This window comes from Myripristis murdjan, chromosome 20, assembly GCF_902150065.1.
Source record: "Myripristis murdjan chromosome 20, fMyrMur1.1, whole genome shotgun sequence".
In the NCBI taxonomy this organism is placed as follows: domain Eukaryota; kingdom Metazoa; phylum Chordata; class Actinopteri; order Holocentriformes; family Holocentridae; genus Myripristis; species Myripristis murdjan.
In genome coordinates, this window is record NC_043999.1 from 12,509,080 (window position 1) to 12,535,967 (window position 26,888).

The 26,888-nt window shown below is 44.9% G+C and overlaps 1 protein-coding gene across 7 annotated transcripts; it reads left to right on the plus strand.

The window, feature by feature from the left end:
- dipk2ab (divergent protein kinase domain 2Ab) lies at positions 1-25,825 on the plus strand. 7 transcript variants are annotated; one of them, XM_030079432.1, is made up of 5 exons: positions 1-195; positions 354-483; positions 6,710-7,598; positions 19,484-19,787; positions 24,348-25,825. In XM_030079432.1, exons 3-5 carry the CDS (start codon positions 6,945-6,947, stop codon positions 24,692-24,694), a joined length of 1,305 nt encoding a protein of 434 aa, XP_029935292.1. In that variant the 5' UTR covers positions 1-195; positions 354-483; positions 6,710-6,944; the 3' UTR covers positions 24,695-25,825. The 7 variants fall into 7 exon arrangements, with proteins under 7 accessions (XP_029935292.1, XP_029935293.1, XP_029935289.1 ...); XM_030079433.1 differs by having other exon boundaries at positions 1-184; XM_030079429.1 differs by having other exon boundaries at positions 1-483.
- The last annotated feature ends 1,063 nt before the right edge of the window (positions 25,826-26,888 follow it).

A 26,888-nucleotide genomic window follows, 5' to 3' on the forward strand; every position in this document is an offset into this window, starting at 1 on the left:
TAGTCGAAACAGAACCCATTGTGGTATTGAAGAGGAGTGAGCTGCAGCCCGGGAGAAGAAAAAAGGGGCATTTCTGTGACCACAAAGGGACTCATGATAAGCGGACAGATATGGATATTAATGCACAATATAGACGGGCTTGTCCGCTGTGAAAAGGACCGCGTCGTCCATTGGGAAAGATCCGGTATACGAAGAGTTAAGACCCTACATCACAACTGTTTATTTCAGCAGCTAGCAGGCTAGCTGGCTAGATACCTCGGAGCTGGAAATGGGGAGCCCGTGTGAGTTTGCTTGATCGAGCTCTTCGTCGTGCTTTCAATAAGCTATACCTTTTTTTTTTTTTTTTTTTTTAGATGTGGTCGCTTGCGGTTCAAAGTGTCCATCGCCCGCTTAGTAAGTAGCCGCAACTTTGAAGAAAGATGTCAACTGAGCGTTAGACATTTCACTACTGCCGAGCCGGAGTGGGGGAAAAAAGTGGTCCAGGTCTGTTTGACAGTTGTTGTTTTTCTGTTTGTGATGCCAACTTCCTTTGAACTAACCGTTATCTTCTATGAATGTGCATGCGTGGACTGTTACGCGTCACTGGGCTTATTCTCAAGCCTTGTCTTGGCTAAATGAAAAAAAAAAGAGAGAGAAAAAAAACCCACATGGTCTTTCCAAATGCCTCTATCTGCAAACAGTGGCAGTGAGTATAAGGATGCCATCAGTGTCACTGTTAAAATCAGTTTTGGAGATTGACAGCGCTGTTACGGTAAACTTACTCGGCATCGCGAAAAGGATTGTTTAATATATGTAAGAGCTCACCTTACATCTGCTTTTCACCCCTTAGTTGTTTCGTTAACAATAAGAGCAGATAAGGCGTGCAATTTTATGCTTAATTAACAGGAGAAGAAAAACGCAACTATACAGTAGGCTGCTGTCTGCATGCATATAGGTTGTGTGCACAGTGTGCTCTCCCTTGACCATATTTATTCCTTTCCCTAAATGGATGCAGCAACCTGTATCAAGTTATAGGCCACTCACAGCACTGGTGTGAGACCGGCATTGAATTGCATCATAATGAAGATTCAAATTATCTCAGATTATTGAGTGCAAGAATAACCATCACTAAAAAAACAAAATGCTCTTGTTGCCTTCCACGTAGTTTCCAACTTGTAGAAGAAAAGCAGATCAACAGGTTAACACTTGACCAACTTAATTTTAATTGATTTGCTTGGTAGTAACTCACCCGTTTGTCTCCATTGTTGACCGAGGCAAACAGCATGGTGGGTGAGTCGTTTGCCCAGCACACAGTAAAGATCAGGCTTTGAAACTGAAAAGTGTAATTCACAATAATAGCCAGAATGATATGACTGTGAGATTTCCACAGTGCAATGATTGCACACTCTTTTAAATAACCTGGCCTTGCTGTTATTTTTTTTTTCTTCCAAGGGAAAAAAAGAGTGAATTACTACAACAGCAGTTGTTTGGTCCAGAAAAGCTTATTATGAAACCTAAGGCATTTGACCATAGAGTGTAATGAATAGAATGGGCTACTTAAAATTAATTTCTCTGTAACAGGAGACTACTGCTGCAGTTTTTTTCTGCAAGGTTGGCCGGCAAGGGAACTATGAAAATAGACTGATGTGCTTACAAAGTTCTGGTGGTGGCTGATTTGAATGTTGTTTCCTAGCACTCTGTGGGGGAGAATCTCGTAATGGTAGACTAAAAGCTCCCACAGGAGCAGTACAATTTTGTAGGTTTTTTTTTTTTTTTTTTTTTAAACCTCATTCTCAATCATTCTGAGATCAGGCAACTTGCTGTACAGCTGTGACAAATGGAGCCACACTAGCTGACCTGGAATCATGCAGTAAACATAGCCGTAGGTTCATGTAGGTAGTCAATTCTATTTTCTTTTAATCCTTTACTGGGATTATAATTTCTGTACAATGAAGCTTCTTTGACAGCTTGTTTAATCACTTTAGGTGTATTCTCCCTTAGATGACATTTTGATTGCAACAGTACTAGCATTTGATGTAAATGCATAATACCCTTTCAAAAGCTGTGTGTGTTAAAGCTGGCTCATTAGGATCTGCGAGTGTTTAAACGAAACAACACAAAAATATTATCAACGGAAGAATCCACAGGAGGTCTTGCAAGTTCAAGTGTGTCCCTCTAAAGACTGCGGCAGTTCGGTGCCAAATAAATACCATTGATATTCTCATTAAAACCTCTAGCGTTTGGTTTGGGCCAGAGATAAATGGACTGATGTGCGTGCGAGGATGCTGCTAATTGGTGCTTATATTCTGAGGACTCAATTTTCCATTAGGCATGTGAATGTTCCTGTCATTTGTATCTATCCATCACTGTATGCGTGTTTGCTGTACTGAGGCAATCCGGCTGTGGATGAATGTTTTTGTGATCAAACATTATTGACTCCCTCAGTCGATAACCTTGGCAACAGTAGTTCCTCTCTCCGGCTGGAGCTGCACAAGGGGGAAGGGGGTGGGTCGGAAGGCTGGCTTTTCCCTGGCTTTCAGTGAGGCTTGCTGGTAATGCCACCGGTCTCCAGGGTTGATGCGCTGATGTGTATATGTGCTGATATGTGTGCGTCCATTCAGACAGAGAACAGTTGCTTTGCTTTCAAGCGATCTCTCACCGTTCACATTTCACAGGCTATATCTGTTAAGTTCCCCTCTCATCCCGCTGTCCTGTGGATTTACCCTGATTGGCATGGTCTGTCTTTATTTCTTTCTCTCTGATGCTCTGCCTTTCTTCCTCTGTCCTTCCCTTTCCATTTTGCTAAGTCTTGCACTGTATTTCAGTCCCGTTCCCTACTTTACTTTCTCTTCGCACTCTCTTTTGCATTACCAGTGAAATTAATCAACCATGTGCACGTCTGGCTTGACTTCATTATATCATAATGAAGTTTAGCCTCAGGTGCCGTGAAGGAAATGGTTTAGCTCGAGAGTAGCCTAGCACTCATACACCATTATCTGAAACCACAGTTTTACACAATGAGCTGTGGAAAAGGTTATTCAAGAGGGAAATTTCCTTTTCAACCCCACTTTCTTATCCGGATGATTTTCCTGAGGTTTATAAAAGTTGAAATGTTAGGATATTACGATGTCATCTTCTTTTGTCTTGACCTTTGTCATTCTGTTTTAAGCCAACATGGGGCCTATTGCTTTATCTCGCGCCTGTTCTGTCCCAGTAATGAGCCGTTTTGCGGCTCTTAACATCTGCCAAACTTGGAACATTTTGAATGCGAGACTCATCTCCCATGCATGAGGAGTCAGGCATCCTTTGATTTGCCCTCTTTTCTTTGCCTCTCTGTCGAAGCGCTCTGCGCCATACTTTGTAGAGTGAGTATGCTGAAAAACTTCCGTACCCCACTTTTGGCAGTGGCTCGGTATGATGAGAGGTAATTTGGTTCTCATTCTAAACAGGGTTTTTCCCTTGGTATTATGCATCCCTCTGTCTCTCCATCTCTCTGAATGCAGAAGGAGCAGAGGTTCCGTGGTGTGGGGAGGCAAGGGAGGCTAATTTAAAACACAAGTTTTTGTGGGCACAATGAGGTTTGTCCAAAAGAAAACACTGCTTTAAATTTCACTGGCCTTCTATTAGGATGGGTTACATCTGTGTTAGAATCAGCTGCATATGGCTTTCATTTAGGGCTGAAAGTGAACTTTACCCTCACCAGTAAAAATGAAAGGGCAATCTTCCCACAGGATTATTCCAAGTCTAGAGAGTGACTTAGACCAATGCAAAACAAGAGAGTAAACTAGTCATGTAGGTGTAAAATTCACCTACATCATTAAAATTTGCCAACTGGAAAAAATATCTTGTTGTAAATTACCATTGCATCTTTTCAGTAGAGCTAAACGCTTTAGACACCTCCATAGTGCTGTCGGGCATATTGCAGCAGCCTGTAATACTTACATACAGCAAATCTTGTAGCTGTTAATTATTTTACCAGCTAGAGATATGCTGAACAACATAACAACCATATTGGTCTTTTCAGGTAATTCTTTGTCAGGTATAGCCAATCAGTGGCAGTTTGACATACTTCATTATTGACATTTTAAGCATTTCAACACAACAAATTTCTCCCAGTAACAGAGGGGAATTGCCTTATGTAGATTATCTAGTCACCCCAATAAGTCAGTAACATTATTCATGTAATCCAGGTATTCTCCACAGGTAACTGAGATCTCATACTTTCTCTTGAGAAGAGGAAGAAACTCTGTGCTCCTAGTGTTAGCCGGCGGCCAGTGTATCTCATTACTCTTAAGGGCCTGGTTTAGGGCTTGTTTCAGCTTGCCCTGACTCTCCATTGCCTGCCCTTAGGGATCAAAACTTGATTTTGAGTATCTTCCCAGGCTGCCCGAGGTTATGGCCGTACCTCTTAGCCCCACTGCCCAGTCCTACCTGAAGCACATCTCTGCCCCCCTACTCTAGGTCCGCGCTGCCAGATCTTTGCCGTTGCTGCCCGTGTCAGATGTTAAATCGCGCTTGAATGGAGATCATATAGTGTCGGGGTTGTTCAGTTGTTCACCCAAGCAATCAGGCAGACATGCTTTTTGATTCTAATCAGGGTTTTTTTTTTTTTTTTTTTTTCTCCTCGTAACACTGACTTGCTTGATTTTTGCCAATGTCATTCAGTTCCCCTTCCTTCCTACTGAATGTGAATGCAGGTCTTAAATTGCCATGTTAGCTCTCTTTTTAGCTCTTTTAATTCAAGTGGGGGGGGTGGACATTGTTGTTTGGTCATTGTCCACATCCTTGACTGGAGGTATTTGTCAAAGTGATTTTACCTGGATTGTTTATTCGCTGAATTATTTTGCTGAAATGCTTTATAGATGAACTGCCAGTCTATAATAGATTAGTTTTACCCTTGTGTTTCTGAGATATTCTGAGTATTTTAAACATGCACTGTAAAATAAAAAAGGAATCCTATTGATGATTCCAAAATTAGACTACATTCAGCAGTTACTGTTTGTTTTGCTGTGGGAAATGTCCCTTCATGTGGGAAATTTTACCACATAACATAACCTTTAAAGCGTAATGGTCTGTTTTCAGGAAGAAAAATTGGAGCTTGACAAAAGAAGGAAAGAAAATGCAAGATGTAGCCATATCTTTAATACTGAATCAATTATTTCCCAAGAGAAATAATTGATTGCTTTTTAAAGCGAGTAAGTAACTCACAGTTGGTCTCCTAACCTCCATCATATTTGCAAAAAGGAAATCCTTGGCCTGCTGTTGAACAATTAGTTTTTTGCAGAAGGTAGGGAGTAAAGTGTTTTTTGTTTGCTTTTTATTTTTTTATCAACACATTTTGCTATAGCTTCCCCACACTGTATTTTACATGAGTAATGCTCGCCTGATTTTACTGGGCGTATTTCACACAGAGGTGCAAGGCAAGACCTAGTGTATTCAGCTTCTTATCTTGCCCCTTGTCACACTCCACAGCTGCACATCTCTCACAGTCACTGTTCTCATGGCTGGCTCCGGCCCCGTGCCTTCCCCGATCTCAGCCACTTCGATCTGAACGTAAAATGCAGGGAACCCATCGACACGCACACTAATCACACCAGTGTGTCTGCTTGTTAGCCATGCCCTCTCAAGTCAGCTATCCTAATAGGCATGTCCTAATGAGCTCTAATTGAGGATGGCCAATTTGCATGGTCAGAGCCATTGTCTCTTTCGCAAAGCGACTTCTAAAGACTCATTGCTAAGTAGCTGATCAGGGGTCTAACATGGCTATATCAGGGGTAGACTGTCGGGGGCTATGAGGTTTTCAGAGAGCATTGCTCTGTGCTGATACAGCGAGCCCAGACGTTCTTTACCCCGTGCTTATTTCTTTCCATTCCACTCACAGCTGACATCAACCTGCCGAACAGATGCATTCACACCATGCCTGGGGAGGAGTTCTCACTGTTTTTTTGTTTTCATTTCTTTCTTTCTTTCAACCCTTGACATTATTTTAGTGACACCAGCCATTTTCAAAGAGACAACTTCAAAGCTTGATTAAAACCAAGCAGGGCAACTCTGATCAAAGGTTAAACTACACGCAGCCTGAGTCTCTTCACAATGTGGAGTGGTTCTTCTGTTTGAAGAGAGAACGAATATGACTAGATTTGTGAGCACTGTGTTACTGTTGTAGTATGCAGAGCGCTTGTTATTTCGCGGTGCATCAGGGGGCAAAGCGATGGATATTCTTCCAGCTGCAGAGTGAGGTCCTCAGAGGAATCATCTCCAGAGTCCAGACCACTTTATTTATACTAAGAGAGGAAGTTGTACATTGCCTCTTAATTTGATCAGTGACACCTTCCTCCCTTTCGATCATTTTTTAAAAATCTGGTTTGTAAGAAGCGATTTCCCAAAGAGAAAGAGCACAAACGGGCAGGGCAGGTTTATTGCATTGGCTGTGGGCCATCTCGTTTCTGCTCAAAAAGTAATGAATTCTCTCAAATGACCCAAGCAATTCCAATTTGTGAAACAATTTCATATGCCACAGAAAAGTGCTTCTTTGTTTTATAGGAGGTATTGCATGCCGGTACTTGGGGGTTCAAGTTCCAGGCCCAGCAGTGGAGAAATTAAATTAGCCTTTTTCACTTGTTATCCATGACCAAAAGGGCTACATTCAGTGTTAGAACAGTTGTAAATGAAAAAAATGCCTTTTTGGCCCTGATGTAATGCGTTTCCCTGTTTCTTTGCTTGATTTCAGGCCTGCTTGTTGAAGGTTTCACACACACACCAAGAAGGGACAACATGACTCACTGGCCTCTGCCTGAGCTTGGCACGGGGCAGCTGTGCCAACCTCGTCCCTGCCTGCCACTTTAGAAGATACACCAGTACACCATGACGGAGAGGCATTGAGGTTAGCCCCTGACGAACATCCCGGTGCCCTTCCTCTCCCCAGTCCCTCAAGATCCCCCGTCCCCTCCCCATCCTGCCCCAACATGCTCCGCTTCCTGCCTCTCAAACTTGGCCGCCTCTACCGCTGTCTGAAGCTCCTATTGGTGGTGGGCTTGTTTGTCATCCTTCTGATGAACACCCACAACCTGTTTGCCTCCTTCCAGAAGAATGAGCTCACTGACAGACGCTTCATCAACCTCAATAAGTGTCCCGCCTGTTTTGGCACCAGCTGGTGCCGCAAGTTCATGAATGGCCAGGTGTCCTTTGAGACCTGGGGTCGTCTCCGATTCCTAGATGTCTTCAATGTCAAGAATGTTTACTTTGCTCAGTATGGAGAGCCCAGGGAGGGCACCCGTCGGGTGGTGCTGAAACGACTAGGCTCCAACCAGGAACTGGCTGACATAGACCAGAAAATCTGCAAGCGGGCCACAGGCAGGCCACGCTGTGACCTCATTCAGGCCATGTACAAGACAGAATTTGCCCGGCTCAACGGGGATGTTCGTCTGCTCACTCCAGAGGTGGTGGAGGGCTGGTCAGATCTGGTGCACTGCCCTTCTCAGAGGCTGCTGGACCGTGTGGTCCGCAGGTACGCTGAGACCAAAGACTCAGGCAGCTTCCTGCTCAAGAACCTCAAGGACACAGAGAGGATGCAGCTGCTTATGACCTTAGCATTCAACCCAGAGCCACTTGTATTACAGGTACTGTGACCTTTTTAATGTTTTTTCCCATTTTATAATGTTCATAGCAACATGCGCATGATGCCATTGTCATTGCTATTGTTGTTTTCCTAATGAATCAGTGTTCAACTAAACAAATGGTTCAAGAAAATACCTCATTTTGATGAAGAGCTATGCATCAGTCTATCTGTGGAGCTAAGATTGTGTGATGAGGCATGGTGCTTCGATTGCCCTTGGTAAATAAAGAGCCTTGAGGAGAATAGGAGCATCAGTGTAAAGCAGGCTAGGGTGTTGGCCAGCCAAGCCCCCACCAAATTACAGGGTGAGAATCCTCATTTTCCCTCCGCTGCCACAGATCTGAGACGAGCACTAGACCCTCCCTAAAGTCTAAGCCTACAATGAGACTAAACCTCCCTGATCTAGATTCCAAATATTCCCCTGCTCAGTATGGAGAAAGGTTTAAGTGCTGTGGCCTCCCAAAAGATGAGGGATTTTGGCTTGCGGCAGTATTGCATATTTAACACTATATGTAGGGCAGTTTTGAATAATTCAGGGGTGCATCTGTAAATGGTCTGAGTTGTTTTTATTTTTAACGCCTCTCTGGTCATTGGTTCCTGATCATTTGTGGTTGACTGCACTTGAGGGAATCTCTTACAGTGCTGCTCAGTGTTATTATCACCAGTATTGTTTATTGTAAATTATTTATTCTAAAATATTAGCCTAACAGTGTTTTTTAGTTGTGACTTCTTATTGTTATCACTTTTAGCATAACGGTATTGATACAAAAAAACAAGTTGTTGAAGCAACAAAATTGAAAATTGCATGATACACGTGAAATACAGTGACTTAATTCAGGGGTGTCAGTTAAATTCCATATAAATGCAGTAGTTATATAGGAACATTATCTAGGCAGTGCAAGATAAAAACAGACTGTAAACAAAAAACAAATATTGTATTATTGATGCAAGTAGTGTAATTTAAAAATGATATGTACTCTAGTGTTCATTCAGTTACATTTCATTAGTTCCTGAAGGTGTAGGTGCCAGTTATATATATATTTTGTTCTCTTGTGTTGAAAATCTTTTTCAGTTACCAGAACGTAAAAGCTGCCAAAATCAAAATGAACGCTTCTTAAAATGTTCTCTCACATAGGCTGATTGTCTTCCTTTGACATCAGGTCAGGATATTATCGCCCAGCCCTATTCTGTCATCCTCCATGTCAAGGCAGATGTACTGTACCGTGTATCATAGAAGCACCATCACCATCCTTTTCCCTCGCTGATTTACAAGCAGCCAATCAATTGTAATTTCAATATGGCATTGACCATGTCTTGTGAGGGGTCAGAACAACAATGGTTACGGTCTGTGTAGACATTCAATAACTTGCACTGACCTCCAGCCCCCCCTACGCAGGGCCGGACACCTCCAGGCCTTTCGGGGGACAAAAGGCAAGATCAGCCCTTAACTCTGGTCGATCTATAAAATCTGATTAGCCTTGTGTGGTCGCTCGCCCTACCCCCCCGTTCTCCTTTTCCTCTTCCTCTCTCCTTTTGTTGCTTCTCTGTCTGTGTCATCCTCCCCTGTTTTCGCCCGTTCCCCTGTGTACGCTCGACCGACTCTGGCCAGATAATTCCATCAGCGTTTTAATGCCATTATGCCAGTTCAGAGGCTCGGTGAAGTGCACACATCACATCACACACACACGCAAACGCACCATGCACACAGTCCTTGCACAACTCTCTTCGCTCATTGTACTGAGTTGCCACTGCATGTTTACAGGGACTCATAAATTGTTGATCCAGGGCTGAACTTCTGACCTGTGGGCATAAGCGAGCACCTTGGCCTCTGAAAACTCACCAGCACCAGGAAAGGGGTGAAAGGCAGTGGACATGGATTGCAGGGGATGATTAATGCACAAAGTAATGTGCCAGACAACTTAAATAGGACCAGATCTTTAGTGCCTTGACTGTTCCTCAGCATCACTGAACTCATAAGATGAGGACAAAATTTGCTGAGAGACTTAGAGACCCTATGCACAAGGTTAGGCAGCAGTAGACCATAAAGAATTAATGGTGTCTATGGAGACTGAACAGAGGATGTGCTATAGTACAACACCCTGGTTTCACTTCTTTCTTGCTACAAGTCAGCGTATGGGGACTGAATCTGACGAAAAGACCAAAGAATGTATACCAAGTTTTATGAACAGTCATTTGATGAAATCTGATCTCCACTGTACTGTTTATCACGCTGCCCATTGTTTGGCCTAGACACGTACTTCAGTATGCCAGGATATAGTTTCACAACTCTTAATCAAGTTGGAGAGGCAAGAATCACTTACTCTATAATTCAAGTGTGCTATATTTAGACGCGATGTTTTCCTACTGTTATTGGTCGCTAGTGGTGTGGTTTTTCGGGCTTTTCTCTGCCTCTCTCCTCTGGCTTTATTCAGCTGAATAATGCGAATAACATTGCTGTTGTCTGCTTGGCGAGCTGCTTTCACTCTCCGGCACTCTCTCTCTCTCTCTCTCCCTCTCTCTCTCTCTCTCCCTCTCTAGAATGGCTTCTGTTTCCAGTCTTTTGAAGCCACAGGCAGTAAATCGGCCCTGTTTCAGTATGAGAAACCAGACCCTCTTTGTCAGTAGGAAAACAATCTGCCGTGTGTTTCGGGTTTGGCCAACAATGCGTTTTCTGTGTGCGCTCTGTGGAATACAAGCACACACACCCCCACCCCCAAACCCACCTCTCTGTCACGTGGTAGACAATTTGGCTTTGGGGGATAAATATTTTTGGAAGACAAAATGACGACAGTCAAACAAGAAAATCCTCATGAAATGAGAAGTCCCTTATGCAACCACATCTTTTTTTCCCCTCTCGCCTTACCTTAACCACTGTTTTGTTTTTTGCTTTTTTTTTTGTTGAAATATTGGCTTAGAAAAAATTAATTATTTTGTATATGCTTTTTGTATTTTTGCTTTCCTTAGTTTTCTTTCTTTCTTAGTTTTTACTGTGCATATTATGCATATATTATAAGTTGTTCCTTGCACAACCACTTAAATTACATGCAGAAATACGTTGTTATGGCAATTACTTGGTTCTCATTAAAAGTGAGTAATGTTGTTTTTCACATATTTTGCAAATTGAACTATTTGAAATGGCCTTTGCCAGACATGGCTTCTCTGCTCCAGCTCGATGACTCACTGATTCATCAACTGATGGTCGTGTTTGATAGACTCTGTCTGGACCAGCCTTAAATTAGTGCGATTTACCCCTAGCCCTCGATTCCAAATCATTAAGCTCGGGTGAGCTCACCAGGAGCATGTGACTGTGCTAGCACCCCTTTTTGGTCCTCAGCCCTGTCTTGCTCAGTGAAGCTGAGAATAAGATGTGACAGGCCTGTGGGGTTAACTCAGTCAAGGGTACTCTCATCTCCTGCAGACTCAAATCTGTGCTCTCCCGGACACCCCTTTCTCCCTTTCGTTTACCGTCCCACCACACCTTCTGCAGTTCCACTGCCCCATTCAGCACCCTAGCCTTTCCTGACTCCAAGACATGGCCTTCAGGAGATGTGAGGCTCTCACGCGATGCTGTCTGTTTTCCAAAAGCACAAAAGTCTGACACTGACATGAAATCTGCGATGAGACATGAACAGAGAGGAACAGGGAGATTAGGGTGATGACCCGATCTCATATTCCTCCCAAGGTTTTTGACAGACGCATTTTAACGCAAATGTGAAAGTAAACATTCACAGCGCTTTGAGCAAACACACTCACTGCTTGTTTGCATTTTTTAAAAGGAGGGGGACGCCTCCTTGCCACGCTGTTGATTTAATGAGGCTAGGCATAATCTAATATGATGCTCATCCACTTTGTGAAACCAATCCAAAGTAAACAGTATAAATCTTATTGTCCAGCTTTCTCGGCCATGCCTCTTTGCAGGAAAAAGACCAAAGTCTGTTTTGTTTGAGTTTTGTTTTATTTGTTTCCGTTTAATCTCAGACACTGCACGCTGTCCAGGCTTAAGCAAGATCCCTCTGTCTCCGGGGCGAGCTCAGTGGCCGAGGTCCACCGGTAAATAGTATTTAAGTTGCTAGGCAGTGATTAGTACCTTTTGTTTTTGGGTCTGGGGGATTGTGATGCTCTTAGCACATAAGAGGGGGGCTTGTGTACGCCGCTTAACCCTGTCTCAAGTGCTCCCAAACCCCCTTTCATTATTCTTATAGGCCTTTGTGTACAGACTGAATCCTGTTAGGATAAGACAGGGAGTTATCTGGGCCCAACTCCCCTCTTTTGGCTGCCCTCCCTGGATGGAGGCCCTGGTGGAAAGGGGAGAAGAGGAGGAGGGGAGTGAACCGTGTGTGCATGTGTGTGTGTTGCACAAGCCAGAGCCTATGTGGTGTTTTCCCCCCCATTTGAATGAGCCAGACTGCTCGTGTTACCATAATCCTTTCTCTCTTTCTCCCAGTCTCTCTCTTTCTCCAAACACACATAGACAGATACACACACACACACACACACACATGACAGCTGTGTTTGGTTAGGTAAATGCCTGTAGCTGAATGCCGCCCCCCCCCCTCCACGACCCACCCACCCCTTTTTTTAGTTTCCTCCATGCCCCAGCTTCCTACTGTTACAGCACACCCCCCAGCCTGCCTCATGCCCCGCTCCTCAAGACCCAGTTTCTGCTACACTGGAGAGGCTGAGCCCATTCATAACTCTCCCTGGGCCCCTTTACATGGCCGCAACCAATATGGGCCGGTAACAAGTGGCTCTTTACTATGCTCTCCTTCTCTGGAGAGCCTGGGGCCTAATGTTAGAATAAGAACATGCCTCTTATCGCATCGGCTAGCCTGCAGTCATATAATTGACTACTGCATTAAAGTGTTCGGCACCTAGCTCCTGTCAGAGAAAATATGGTGGGCAGGGATGCACCGTAGCATACTCCAGCCTCTCCTGCACTGGTGGCCAGTGTTCAAACCCTCATTATTAGAGACAGTTATTAAAGAGCTCTATTCAGTGAGTGAATATAACATTGATTTACTAAGGGGACTGCTCTCAGGCATCTTTTCTTCTTGGTCCTGAAATTCTTTTTTTAGCACAAATTGATCCTTGTCGGGTAGTTTTGTTTTTGCTCAACCTCTTCCGCAGCACACGGTCAGCTCCCCGACACACCACGCCAGCATGCTGCCTTAGCATAGTTCCACTGGTGTATTTGGCGCCCGTCCTGAAATAAACAACCCTTGATGTAGGCCTCAAACCCACAACCCTCAGGTCCAAGGCCAAGTTTCACTTGGGTTCCTCCCCAGCCGTGCGGGCGGCAGTACCACCTAGACTGAGTCAACACCGCTGCCGATGACTTAATACATCCCTCCTGTTCCAGCAGAGGGGATTTATAAGGTGGCTCTGCGCACTGTGGCTTAGATTCAGGTCGGCGGGGGTTTCAGCTATCAGCGAGTGGCAGGGTGTATACCAGCAACCCTGAGCTGCACCATCGCGCGCTCTCATTTCTCATCCTGCTCCCATTCCCTCTCCACGGAGCAGAGGCCTGCACAACTTGCGACCTCACTAACCCATTTCCATCACCACTTGGCAGAGCCCACTGAATCACACGCGCACTCTTTCTTCTTCTGCCGCACAAGCCTACACCGTCTTACTCATTCTCACTGCCTGCTCCCTCGGCCATGATTCCTCTTTTGAGCTCTGTCTTCTGTTTTTTTTTTTTTTTTGCCCTCCTGCTTTTTGCTGTCTTTGTTTGTCTCTCTATTGCTTTACACACACACTCACACACTCACACACACACACACACCACTCTTTTTTAGTCTCAGTCCTCTACATTGAAATATTTTCCTGCTTCCCAAGCCTGCAGCCAGTTACACACACTGTGACTTTGCACTCTTTGAACCACATATCTTGTACAGAAAGAGGCAGGGCCTATTCTAAATTCAGATACATACACTTCACAGTCTCTGTCTCTCACTACCCTTGGTTCTCCTTTTTACACACACACACACACACACACAGAGTCTCCTCAGCTTGGTGCTCTGACTAGGCATTTCCTGGCTCTATGTCTGGAACAGAGAGCCCCACTGCCCTGTTTTGTGGGTTTGGGGGTAGAAGAAAGCGAGCGAGGGAGGGAGAGAGAGAGAGAGAGAGAGAGAGACAGGGGAAAAGCAGGGGTTAGAAGGAGAGACAGCAGCAGGGTAATAGAGAAAGAGAGACACAAGAAAGGGGTAGCACCATGTGTGCCAGGCTGCAGAGTTAGCGCCGGCTCCCCTGTGGGGGCTGAGCTCTCGCTGTGGATTGACTGACTGGGTTTTAAACTTAAATGGCCAGCAAAATGCCAGACGGGGCCCACCACACATCCTCCAGACACACAAGGTCAACAGGAGAGCCTCACAAAAAAAGGGATGTGCTTTTTTTTCTCCGAGTCCAGCTTCACAGCCCGGGCCTAGCGGAGCAGATGTGACTCCTTCTAAACGCTAAGCTCCTTTGATGAGCAGGCTGTGTAATGTTCGTTTTGCAGCGACGGGGTTGAAAGGTTTTTTGCTGTTGTTGTTGTGTCTGACCAAGTGCGTCTGTCTTCCACGCTTCCTCAGCTTCAGCATGTGATCTTGGGACTCTCGACAAGTCCTGTCTGGACACGTTTGCCGTGAAACGGAGGGGTTCAGAGGAGGGCAGAAAATGCTGAGAATTTTCACCACGCCCTTCACAGGGGTTTTAACAAGGATGCACTTGCTGCACACATGAAACACACTTGTGGCAAAGTACTAATTTCCATTGTCTGTAATGAGTGAGAAGTGGTTGTGGTTGCGGGATGAAGGCAGACTGGTTCCTTTAAACTTTGCAGCTATAAACACTACTCTGTGTGTGTGTGTTTGTGTGTGTGTGTGTGTGTGCGCGCGTGTGATATGCCACTGTTCTTTGCAGGCTAGCCAAGACGATATCTTGGGAGCAGCTCATGTTTACGCGGCCTCTGAAAAGAGGTTGTTATCAGCCCTGGTCACGTTGCACGTTCTCATTCACATGCACTCGGATACAGTTTCACACATGCACACACATACACGCACACATGCACGCACAAAGAGCCTCTTTTGAACACACACACACACACACGCACGCACTTACACACACGCCCACACCCTCCCCTGAGTAGCCCAGTAGAAGGGCATGCCTTTGTCAGCAGATGTCAGGACGCAGGTGTGTGTTCCTGTGCCTCTCGCACCGTTCGTTTCATCCTCTCCTCCAGAGGCTGCCCATTTGTCTGTGGCCCTGTTTCATTTCAGCCCACTCCAATCTCTCCCCAAGAGGACGCCAGTGTGTCTACAGTATAACAGGGAGGGGGAGAGGACGGCACAAACACCCCCAGCCTTAGCTTATGTAGTGCACCTTACAATCTTCAAGATTAGATTTATGTTGACTTAGGCCTTGATTTAACTATAAGCTTTTTTCATAATGAGAAGATTCTGTTTTTAGAGTCTGTTTTCTGTCCCTGCTATGATCGTCTCCTGAGTTATGCTCATTATTTGTGAAATGCTGCAAGGAGGAATCGGAGTAGAAATGCATACAGTAAATAAAGAGATGCATTTAACAGCAGGTCTCCTATGTTTAAGATGTTTCTAAGCAGGAGACGAACCGCCTTCAACCGTCGACAAGAGTGAGGAGTCGTAGGACCTTTAAAGCAGTTAAAGCTGCTGGGTTGTGTCATTGCCAGTTTTGCATTCTCAGCGTTTCTGAATACCAGCACCACCGCTGGAAGACGGCTGGTGAAATTCACTACCTGTGCAGTCCCTACACACATACCTCCCGAGTCTGCTCCGAGATAAAGTGCACTGGATGTAATATTAGGCTCACTTTCCAATTTATTTCGCCCCCCTCAACGCCTCATTGCGGACGTTAATGACTTCTGCAGAGTAACCGTTTAAAGAGCGCTAAGGGAGAATGATTGGTGGGACACGTGGAGTATTTATCAACCTCTGCAATGGGCGAGTTTGAATCAAAAGCTCAGGTGTCCCACTTCCACGTGCTTGCCTACACCGTTCTGGTGGTTCTCACCATGGGGCTCGTGGGCGATAAAACTTAAATATTGGCCGAGTCAAAAGAATCCACTTAGCTCTTAGCTGTTAAGACCTTAGTAATTGATGCAGCACACCGAACCTGTCAGCGTGGTGAATGAGCAACATCTCTGTTAAGAGCCACGGACGAGGGCCGGACGGACATGAAGGCATTCTCATAACAGGCGCTGACGGTGTCTGAGAGTAGCCTTAGGGCATCCATCCCTCCCCTCCCTCCCATCCGCCATCCCCCCATCTGCCGTCGCTCTACTTTTGCACCCATTCAGGCTGCAACCTGACAACAAAGAGAGGGAGAGAGAGTGAGAGAGAGAGAGAGTGAGAGAGAGAGATGTGTTTAGCAGGCAGGTCTTTGCTGGTTTATTCCTCCTGTCCACTGGAGCGGAGAAGCGCAAGACACTCTGTTTGTCTCTTCTATTTGCCATCTCCATAGTGCTCTTTCTTTCTCTCTCTCTCTTCCTCGTTGTGTCTATCCATCTACCCCGCGGGGAGGGGGGAGAGAGGAGGGGGGTGTTTTACAAAGCAGGTTTAGCCGTAGAATTGGACAGGCTAACTTCTGTCAACAAGACAGAGCCGCTTAGATTTGCTGCGCCATAAAGCGATCTGAGGTTTGAATCCAGGTCAGAGGGAAACGGGCCTAATAGGGATGTACCACCATCTGATCCAGCTTCAGCCTAATCTTTCTACATAAACTTCAGAAATTAGGAAGCCAGTTTAGATATTTAGATGCTAAGTCCTAAATCCTAAAATGGGAATCCCCATCTCAGTAGTCTGAGATGGTCTTCACTCCTGCTTGTCCCATTATTTGGAAGTGCAGTCTGCCCACCATGACCCTGTCTTTCATTGTATCTGTTGCATTTTTTTTTTCTTTCAATCTTTGAGACATGTCTGAAACTCTTACAATCCTCTTTGCTGTCAAGTTTGGCATATCAAAGTGTCAAAGAGGAAAGCCAGGACTTTGTTAAAGACTTAGGGGAGGTTGTGGTGAGTCATGCCAAGATACAGACAGACAGACAGACAAGACAGGCTGCTGGAAGCCAGCAGTGCTGCCCAGACAGACTTGTGTCTGGCCCACAATTGATTGGACCACCTCAGGGAAATGGGCTTGACCAGACTGCCCTCCATGTAAGTTATCAGTGTCTTCCTCTCTTGGTGGTTGTTCTTTCTTGAAACTGATGAGGACACAAGATAGGACTAAGGTTTGCATTTACGATCCTTAAAGAGACTGTGATGTGTTCTAAATGTCAGCCTCTCTCTCTTTCTCTGTAAATGTGAAGTGTGGTGAGTCACAGGAATGTAACACTTTTGTACCGAAACCAAAAACCATGATTCTGCAAATTCTGCATTGAACCATTATTTTTTTTTTCACCACTGTTCTTGCATGTATTTTTTTTCCCTTTTTTTGGCCATGTGAAATTACAGTGAACACATTTATAATATGGAACATTCAACACTGCTTTTGATTAAAAATAATAATAATAATTCAAGTCTTCCACAAGCTGCAGACAAAGGCATTCTGTTGCTACATAACACAACCATTACAGAACATTGGCAAAAGCCCTATTCAGCGTTTTGTGTTGAATTGTTGGTATAATCTATGAAAAGGAAAGAAATTGAATTCTGAGCTGACAGGTAAATTTTGTCAAGCCATTCTGTGATACAAACCAAACTATAGCCTTATTTCAATCCAAACCATAGAAAGTGTTGACCATTATGTCCCTGGTGAGTCATATTAAGATCTCTGTCTGTTTGGTTTGAAGAAATTTCCATAGTTGTGTGTCCAAGAAGTGGCCCCTTGCACAGCAGCCTCGGCTTCAACTGAAAATTGCATGCAGCTTGTTGCCTCATGCTCTTACAGCACAGGTGGGCACCATATGCTTTGGCCTCCCCTACACTTAGCAAATTATAACCTAGTCAACAGGTATGATACGGGGCTTAAGAGGTGCATTAATTGTGGCGTATGCGAGGCAAAGATGTCTTGACTCCGGATAAAGGTGCGCCGGTGAACTTGCGAATCGCTGCATAATCATCCATTCACAGAGCTGTCACTCCTTTATCACATGCACCACTTCAGGACCACAGCTCCAGCATGGCAGGAGTCCAGCCGCTGTCAATGGGGTGCAGCAGCTGCATGGCCGGGAGGGGTGTTGTGGGGGGGGGGGGGGGGTTAAAATGTATGTTTTTAAATAATTTGTATTTCATTAAAGTTTAAAGGGAGCAAGGGCACCCATACATATTTAAAGGCCTTTCTCTGCTTAAATTGAAAGGCGGTCAACGATTGAATTACAGCAAGTGTAAGGTGAGAGGCAACGGTTACAATTGTTCACACCTTACCTGCGGTGACATGGTGTCTTCTCTGCCATATCTCCAAGGTGATTGGGTTTCAGGAAGTGCGGGTTAGGGAGGCTGCTGTGAAACATGAGCGCCCATGTTTCTCTCTGTCTCTCTCTCTCTCTTGCTCTCTCTCTCTCTGTACAGTGGCTGCCTGCCAGAAATGGCAGCCTAGGAGAGATTCCTAACGTAGGGATTGTGGGCTATCATTAAGTCAGCATATGGTAGGAGTGTTTATTGTAACAGACGGGAGCTTGTCACTCGTAACGCAACTCAGGTGGATTGTAAAAAAAAAAAAAAGAAAAAGAAAAAAATAAGAAAGAAAAAAAAATTGTTGTGGGTTTCATTCTGTTATTTTCCATTAATTTGTCCACACTCATCTGTAATTGCCCTGGTTATGAAATGGAAGAGAGAGAGAGAGATAGATGTAGTGGAAGCTCCTCATCTAGAGACTCAAGAAGAGCTATGGGAAGTGGTAATGAGACATACAGAATCCAGTCCCTTAGAGGCCTGGCTAGTTCGCCAGCTACAGCTGCTTCACACTCGCCTCATTTGAGTTGTCTGTATGTGTGGGTGTGAGTGTGTGTTTGCCTGTCCAGGCGATCATACTTGACTCTGAGTGATTGCAGATGATAATGGGGGTGTTTGTATGTGCAAGTGTGCATGTTGGTGTTTGTCTGCCTCCCTGCCTTGTTGTAACCTGCAGATATCCAGGTAGAAAACACCAGCTCTTATGACCTGAGGGAATCATACTGACAGAATGGATGAGAGTGTGAGAGTATGGCTAGCAGTTTTACCTCGGTTTTATTAATCAGTTTTTGCTTGTATTACACAGCAGTTTGTGTCAGGACACCCAAACTGCTCCAACAACTCGGTTAGCCAACATCTTGCAGCAGTTTGAATCGCCCCGTTGCTACATCACAACACATTAGGCTTTTCTGCTAACTGCTGCTACCACAAATCACCTCCTATCAGTTCTCTGGAACCACCGAGTACAGCAGTGTACATCAGCCCATAGCTGTAGGGCCATAACACAAACTGACTCCTTTCCTTTTATTAAATCCAATCTGTCATACCCGCTGCCGGCTGCCTTTCACGTGACGCTTTGGCAGATTTTCAATTATTGTATTTAGAATGGTGAATAAGGCCTACACAAGGCTGCACACAAACAAACACACACTCACTTACACACACACACACACACACACACACACACACACACACACCTAAAGAACCTTTACCTGGGCACTACTTTGCGTTTGGTGTGTGGGCATTTTCCTTTTTCTTATCCCTCTGTGTTGTGAAACTGATTTCTGTGCAAGTTAAACAAATAGTTTCTGACAGTCAGAGGGTTCTCTCAGTTCATGTGGTAGCCTCCTCTTTTCAAAGCCAACGGGGCACTTTTTTTTTCTTGACTGACTCTGCACTACACAGCACGACTACTTTATTTCTTTCTTCTTAAACTCTCTTTGTTCCCTGTTCTCCTCTTTCCCTGTCTCCTCCTTTCCAGAGCTTTCCGTCTGACGAAGGCTGGCCGTTCGCCAAGTACCTGGGAGCGTGCGGGCGCATGGTGGCTGTCAACTATGTGGGCGAGGAGCTATGGAGCTTTTACAACGCACCGTGGGAGAAGAGGGTGGACCTGGCGCGTCAGCTTATGGACATCGCCGAGCAGCTGACCAACAACGACTTTGAGTTTGCCCTCTACCTGCTTGACGTCAGCTTCGACAACTTCGCCGTGGGCCCACGCGATGGCAAGGTCATCGTCGTCGACGCCGAGAACGTTCTCGTGGCAGACAAGAGGCTGATCAAGCAGAGTGAGTGTCATCACCTAAACACATATACTGTGTGTTTTAGGTGTTTATTCATGTTTAAGACTCAGAATTGTCTATAAACCCTCAGTTGCCCTACCATTTCCTCTTTGTTTGCAAACATGCCTGGAGGTATAACAGGGCATTCACTGCATTTTGGGCACTATGTTTTCCACAATGCAGAAAATACAGACAGAATCATCTAATTTCAGTCACATCAGTCAGTCGCATCAAAACAGCTGTGAAGCATCGGGCTATTTAGGTAACTTATTTTAACCCTGGCTTATTGAAAGACTATCAGCCTCTGACACTTTTTACAGTGTCAGAAGCACTGAAGCACTTTCTTTGATTAAAAAAAAAATAATAATAAAATAATAGCACAATTTTATGTTACCAATTCATCGATATTCATTAAATTTTGAATATTTTCTTTCTAAATTATTGAAATTTTATTTGTCCACCACATGATTAGACATTTTGGATGACAAATTGTGCCCAAATCATGAAATAAGAATTCAGAAAAAACTTTAAATGGAAAATGCGTAATTTGCGCAAAAAAAAAAAAAAGATAAATTTTATAGTTAATGCATATCATTAATGCATAACTGCAGTGATCTACATTTTTTCAAAGAAAAAGGATAATCTTGCACATTTTGCAAAACACATTATTGCACATGTTTTTGATAGATTTAAAAAAATGGTTAAAACTATTGAATGAAATAAATGAATTCTTCCATAAGAAATATCATTCTTAAATCAAACCACAAACTCGTGAATAGAATTGAATTAATTTAACGGAATTGATTTTTAGCCAAGGATTCACACCCCCAGTGCATGTGCCTGGCTGTATACTTGAGTGTACTTGTGTATCACACCTTAGCACAGGCAGGCTTCCCATCATCACTGTCGCCACGTCTGGAGCTACAAAAACAAGAGCTACTGCTGCTTAGTCTTAGAGGACAGCATACATTAGTACTTGAGACTATTTCACACATGGATTGCGGAGCTGTCGTTGGCATTACGCTTGCGAGATAGGGACGTCTCTCTGATGTGGCACCTCGGATTCTCCAAATAATACTGCATTTTGTGTCAGAACTGTAGCCCACGAGGCAGCGGGTGAGGTCAGGGAAAGGTCTCAAGGGAGGGACTGTTGTTGACAATCTGCATTCGGTTGATTCATTGTCTCTCTTCTGAGAATGTTCTCCTGCAATACTCCTCCTGCCTCTGACATGCATGTTGCCATCAAAGCGCACATCTTTCCGGATAACGAGCCATCTCCGCTGCCCCAGATTTCTTTTTTTTTTTTTTCCTTCTTTCTCTCAGAATAAACCTCATAACGAGGAGAAGGTGAGCTGTACATCATGCAGCGGCCGCGGCAGTTTCCTAGCCCTCAGTCCTCTTTCCTGGGGCTACTTCAGAGAGAGGGAGGACCGCCCAGCCAGACTCTTAGATGTGTCCCTTCCTGCAGAAATCCTATTAAAGTGATAAACTGTTGTGTCGCTAGGTGTTGAGGTTCCGCCATTGTGCCCTCTGACAGATATGAGCTATTGTGTGTGTGTGTGTGTGTGTGTTTGTGGGGGGGGGGGGGGGGGGGGGGGGGGCACATATTGTGACAAATTCATCCGGAGATAAAGTGTTGGTTGGCCAAATTACAAGGTCTGACACCAGAGAGCCGCAAATGGATGCCCAACATGTCAGTTTGTGTAGGTGCATGCACGTGTGTGTGTGTGCGTGCATGTGTGCGAGTACATTAGTGTGTTCATTTCTGTGTATGCCACCGACTTTGTGGGTTCCTGTCAGTGCCTGTGACTTCAAGTATGCCAACATTGCCCATAGAGTTTTTTCCCCCCTCGCTGTTTATTTTATTTCCCATGTGTTCGTACCACCAGCGTGTGTCTGTGTGCGTTTGCGCGCGCCTGCTTGCTCACAAGTGTGTGTATGCGCGTCATTGCCAATAGCCGCAATTTTCCGCCCTGTCACAGTAGCCCTTTCTAGTCCTCGAGCACGATCCAGTGAGGTTGAGACTCTCTTTGTACGGCCGACACATTTAGAGCTTGACAACTCAAGCTGCTTACCGTGGCCATTCAGAGTTTAAGCCCCAAGAATGTTTATGCACTTCTCTACGTGTGTGTGTGTCTGTGTGTGTGTGTGTTTGTGTGTGTGCGTGCATGTGTCAAGTGCCAGGCCACCGCAGGAAGCAGAGGGATGACGATGGTAATGAGTATTACAAGGTCATGGGCATGTGTCGGACTGCAGTGGGTGAAACTGGCACGGAAACCTTCCAAAGCCTCCGTGTTCACAAAGAATTCAATCCAGACAATTAGAGCTGAGATTGAAGGCGAGTTAAAGCATGGTACGAATCTCATCAGTCTAAAGCGAGAGCCATTGATTTGCAAATCAAACACGCGGAAAGCCACGCGCAGTTCCACCCTCTTCATTCCAGCATCCATATTGATGCGGCAGGTCGGCAAGATAAAACACACACCCTTGTTCGAGTTGTGTCGTGTGCTGTGTTTGCGTAATCCAATGGTGCGAGAGAAGTCATTCCCCTTCATTGAGTTTATAGCGCTCGAGGATGGTTTCACCCCCAGTGGTTTTTGGAAACACATGCTGTATAATGTAACACACACTTCGCTCACGCTTCCTCATTCTCTTTCGCTCGCTCCCTCTCTCTCAACGTCGTCTCTTGCCGACTTCCACACATGCACACGCACACACACACCCCTCGTTCACATTCCATAATACACTCTAAGACACTTGCGCATCGTTAAAACAGAGCTCGTACTTTTGAATGCCACAAGTAAGGCCACGCTAACAAGCATTTCAGGCCCAATGTCCCTTCTCAGAATGGCCCTGGGAAGGCAGAGAAGTGAGGAGAATGCGTATAAGACAGACCTGAGCTCCTTAACATGGAAGGTATATTGGATACGTGGGAGACAGAAAAGAGGCTGGCTGGCCTACCTCGTCCACTGCTCTTGGCCTCATTTGAATTGGAAATGATTCAGTTTGCTTTGGAAATGTTCTAGCTTTGTTATACTCAGGCCTGGAGTAAGGGTGGAACGAAGGGGATTGAGGTGCAAGTAAATAGATAGACCATAGCTTTCCTTTTGCCTTTAGTTGAATCTCAAAGTAATTTTTTTTTTTTTTTTTTTTTTTTTTGCTGCACTCATCTTTGTCCTTGAGAGTGAACCATCGCCTCCCATCCTATTCTTTTTAGTCGTTATGGCTGCCCGCTGTGAGTGTGAGTGAGTGAGCAAGAATGGGACGCTCTCCTGATGCCAGCTGTCAATCACTGCTGAGGTGTGATGCATGGCCACCTCTGAAACATTAATTGCCTTCCCCTCACCTTGATGCGCATGTGTGCGTACGTCTGTGTGTACTTGCTCGGGTGTGTGTGAGAGTGTGCGCGCACGTTGCATGCATACAGGCAGATCCATCTTCATCACCCGCAGTGATTGCAGTGGATGGGCCCCTCCTCTTTGGGGGGGCCACAGGGGCCCCTTGCTAACAGGGCAGTGCTGGGAGTTTGATTGAGTTGTTCTGACGGGCCAGGAGAGGAGTGCATTAGAACGCTGATACGCTGATTATGTGTCTGCATCCTCTGGGGCCCCCCCCCCACGCCTCCCTGCCCCCCCTCCAATGTTATTGATCTGCTTTTTAATGCAAGAACCAATGGCTTTCTCATCATTCCAGGTTATTTCTCGGGCTCTCTTTCTCCCCAGCAGAAATCTCTAAAGAGGAAAAAAAAAGAAAAGTGAAATGAGGCGGAGAAGGACATTGATTGGAGCAATAAATTGGGAAAGTGGTTCTTTTTTGTTGAATGAAACAGTAGATGAGTTGTTTGACTGGCTGTGTGCATCCAAAAAGAAATCTCCGTTATATCCTGTGAGAGTATGAATGGCATGCTGGTCCTGTCTGGTCTGGTTGAGTTTATTTCACTGTCCCCTACTCTAGTAGAGGACACAAGTGAGGTCTTGCCTATCAAGGATGATTTCCCAGATGGTTAAGAATTCACACAAATGTATGAAAGGATGCTTGTTTTTTCTCGATGGTATATCTACAATCAGATTTGATCAAAGAGTATGTTGTATTCAGTTGAAATCAGTTGGGCTTGAAATTTTCCCTGAATGTCCTCAATTGTTCCAGAATTGTAATTATCAGCCTGGTGAAAAAATGAGCCCTAAGAAGAGATGGTATCTAGAATTAAAAATTCAACCTGGAAGGGAAGAGTTGCAACAACAAAAAAAAATATATATGGGAGGGGGAAAAAATCATTCATATTGCACTGTATTAAAATCATGACATTTTGCCTGTTTGACTTTCATCAGACAAAGGTCACAAGACTGAAACATCCTGATTTCATTATGCATTCATCTGGTGAAGGTTGTAAGAAAGAAACATCACACTTACGGCCCAATGAATACTTTCATACATTTCAAATGAGCGTTGTAGCTCTTGGACTCTATGAAAATTATTGACTAATTATTTTTTATGATCAAAGTGTTTTTACAGCGGCTTGCTCATCTAACAGTCCCTGTCTCTCTCTCTCTTTTTGTCCCCCTGCAGACAAGCCTGAAAGCTACGATGTGTGGTATGAGAGCCGTTTTGAGGAGTGCGACAAGGAGGCCTGCCTGTCTTTCTCCAAGGAGTCTCTGTGCTCCAGGGTCACTGTGGACCACAACTACTATGCCGTGTGTCAGAACCTGCTTTCGCGCTACGCTACATGGCGGGGCACCACCGGGGGCCTCCTCCACGACCCCCCCGCCCATATAGCCAAAGACGGACAGCTTGAGGCCCTGTTGGACGAATGCACCAACCCCAAAAAACGCTACGGTCGCTTCCAGGCGGCCAAGGAACTGCGCGAGTACCTCACACAGCTAGCTGCGGCTTCCTCCTCCGCTACGGCCAGGTAATGAATGGAGTTGGCGTTAGCCTGACGCACCGAGGGAGCAGATCCTGTACTCTGACCTTTGAACTCTGAGATCCTGGTTCTTGTACGTGATGTCGTTCGCCCCCTCTTGACTTTGGAACAGCGGGGTAGGATGGGTCTTTCATCTGGAGTGTAGGAATTGAACTTCAAAGCAGTTTAAAGCTCTAGCTTTTTATCTGACTTTGCTTTTGTGGAAAAGAGGAGGGTGGAGCTAAGAGGTTTCGGTTAGGACTAGGATAGAGAGGGAGTAGGAGTAATCTCTCCTCTCCCAGGGTGGGCCAGCCATCCTGGGGGGAAAGGTCAAAGGGCTTTGGTGAAAACATTCTCCACTGGACCTAGGCCAATGCAACCCAGGGCGTCCAGACAGCAGCAGCAACAACAACAGCAGCGGCAGCAGCCCTGACCACATCCATTCACCTGCTCATTCTGTAGACAAATGCCCTGTCTCCATCAGAACTATGTTGTGTTTGATAACACTGAATCTTAACACCTGTTTCATTTTGCCCCTAGGATCTCCTGTTCCACTTGTTTTTGAGGGCTGAATTTAAGCAGATTGGCGCGTTTACATTTTTTGCTGCGCTGTGGCTTCTTTTCAGTCGCATGGCTGCAGGGAAAGCAGAGAGAGGCAGGGGGCTCGGGGGTGCGGGGTTGGTTTCCATGCAGGAGAAAAAGAAAACCCTTGACAGCCATATAGGTCTTATTTCCTGCTACTCCAATCAATCACTCCATTTCCAGATCTCTGCACTGTGGCAATCAGTTTTTTTTCTCATATTGTTTTTTTTTTCCTTTTTATAGGAACTAGAAAAAAAGAACTAGGCTGCTGTACATAGAAAAAGGAAGAGGAGGGGATAATTGGACATTGGCAGTCCGTTGATGCAGATGTGCATATACCAAAGAGGCAATATATAATGTTAAGAACCCCCAACAGTAAAGAGTGACAGCGCCTTTCCCTCCAGTTATTCCCCACTAGAGCTGTCCAAAGGAACTTGATTATCCTCACAATCTCATAGGAATTGGTGGGACACCCATCCTGATTTCTTTAAGGAAAAAAAAAAAAAAAACAAATCTAGGGATCACCAAGTTTAAGATTGGCTTCACTATATCCCTGCACAGTCACATCTCCCCCTCTCCTTTGCTAATTTTGTTTGTTGATTGATAAATGATATTAGGTAAAATAATTGGATAGGCCTAGGTATGTTTTTCTTCAACAAGGTTTAAAGATCTTGGCTAAAGAAAAAGGGCAACATGAAGTGATGGCAGGGAAGCTCTACAAAGCTGCATAGCAGTGGCCCTTAGTGCCAGATTCTCTTTAATTGGCTGTAATAGATGAATGAATCCCATTGTCAAGCTTGCCCCACTGGTGGTGAGTGCAGTAAGGTCTAGCAAGTGCATGTTAGAAATAGGAATGAGGATTCCCTCAATGAACAGGGCTCCTTTGTTTTGTCCGAAACCAACTTATGACCTGCACTTTGAAAAAATTCGCAGCCCAGAATTTTCTCTTGCATATTGAAAGAGGATGTCGTCAACACTCTGCATCACTTTGAGTCATCCAACTCCAAGTGTTTCAGCTATGTTTTTTTTTTTTTTTTTTTTCGTCTTCAGCAAATTAGTACATTTGGAATGATTTTACACTCAGTGGACCAATAAATTAAAGCGTAATCACAATATAGGCTCATTCGGTAATGGATTATGAGAGATCTTACTCAAAGCACCTCACAAATCCCTTTTCTGGTCCCATTTGTTTTGTATACTGTCATCTGTCTTGATGTCGTGAAGCAGATGCGAAACGCCCAATGGAGTGTTGTGTAGCACAGTTAGTAGGCAGGCCAGTAATCAAATAAGTATGAGCCACTCCATCCACGAGTAACTGGAAAGCACAGTAGCTGCTTTTTGGCCTTCTGCAAAACCCGGGGAGTCAACATGAACCTTGTCAGTTTGGAAAAGCAATAAAGAGTAATTTGGCTAACGACTAGGATTGCTGGTTTTGAATCCCCCTTTGTTGTGTCAGGTATATTTCTGTTTCCCTTGTCTGGAGGACTCTCGAGCTGGAGGGATTTGTATGTGCGTAATTAACTGTCCGCTTTTGTACTGTAATTTTTCATTTGAGTATTATATCAGCATTGTCTGATTTTCCTGTGCCTTTCATTCAGAAGTTGTATTCACAACTTTTAGTGGGT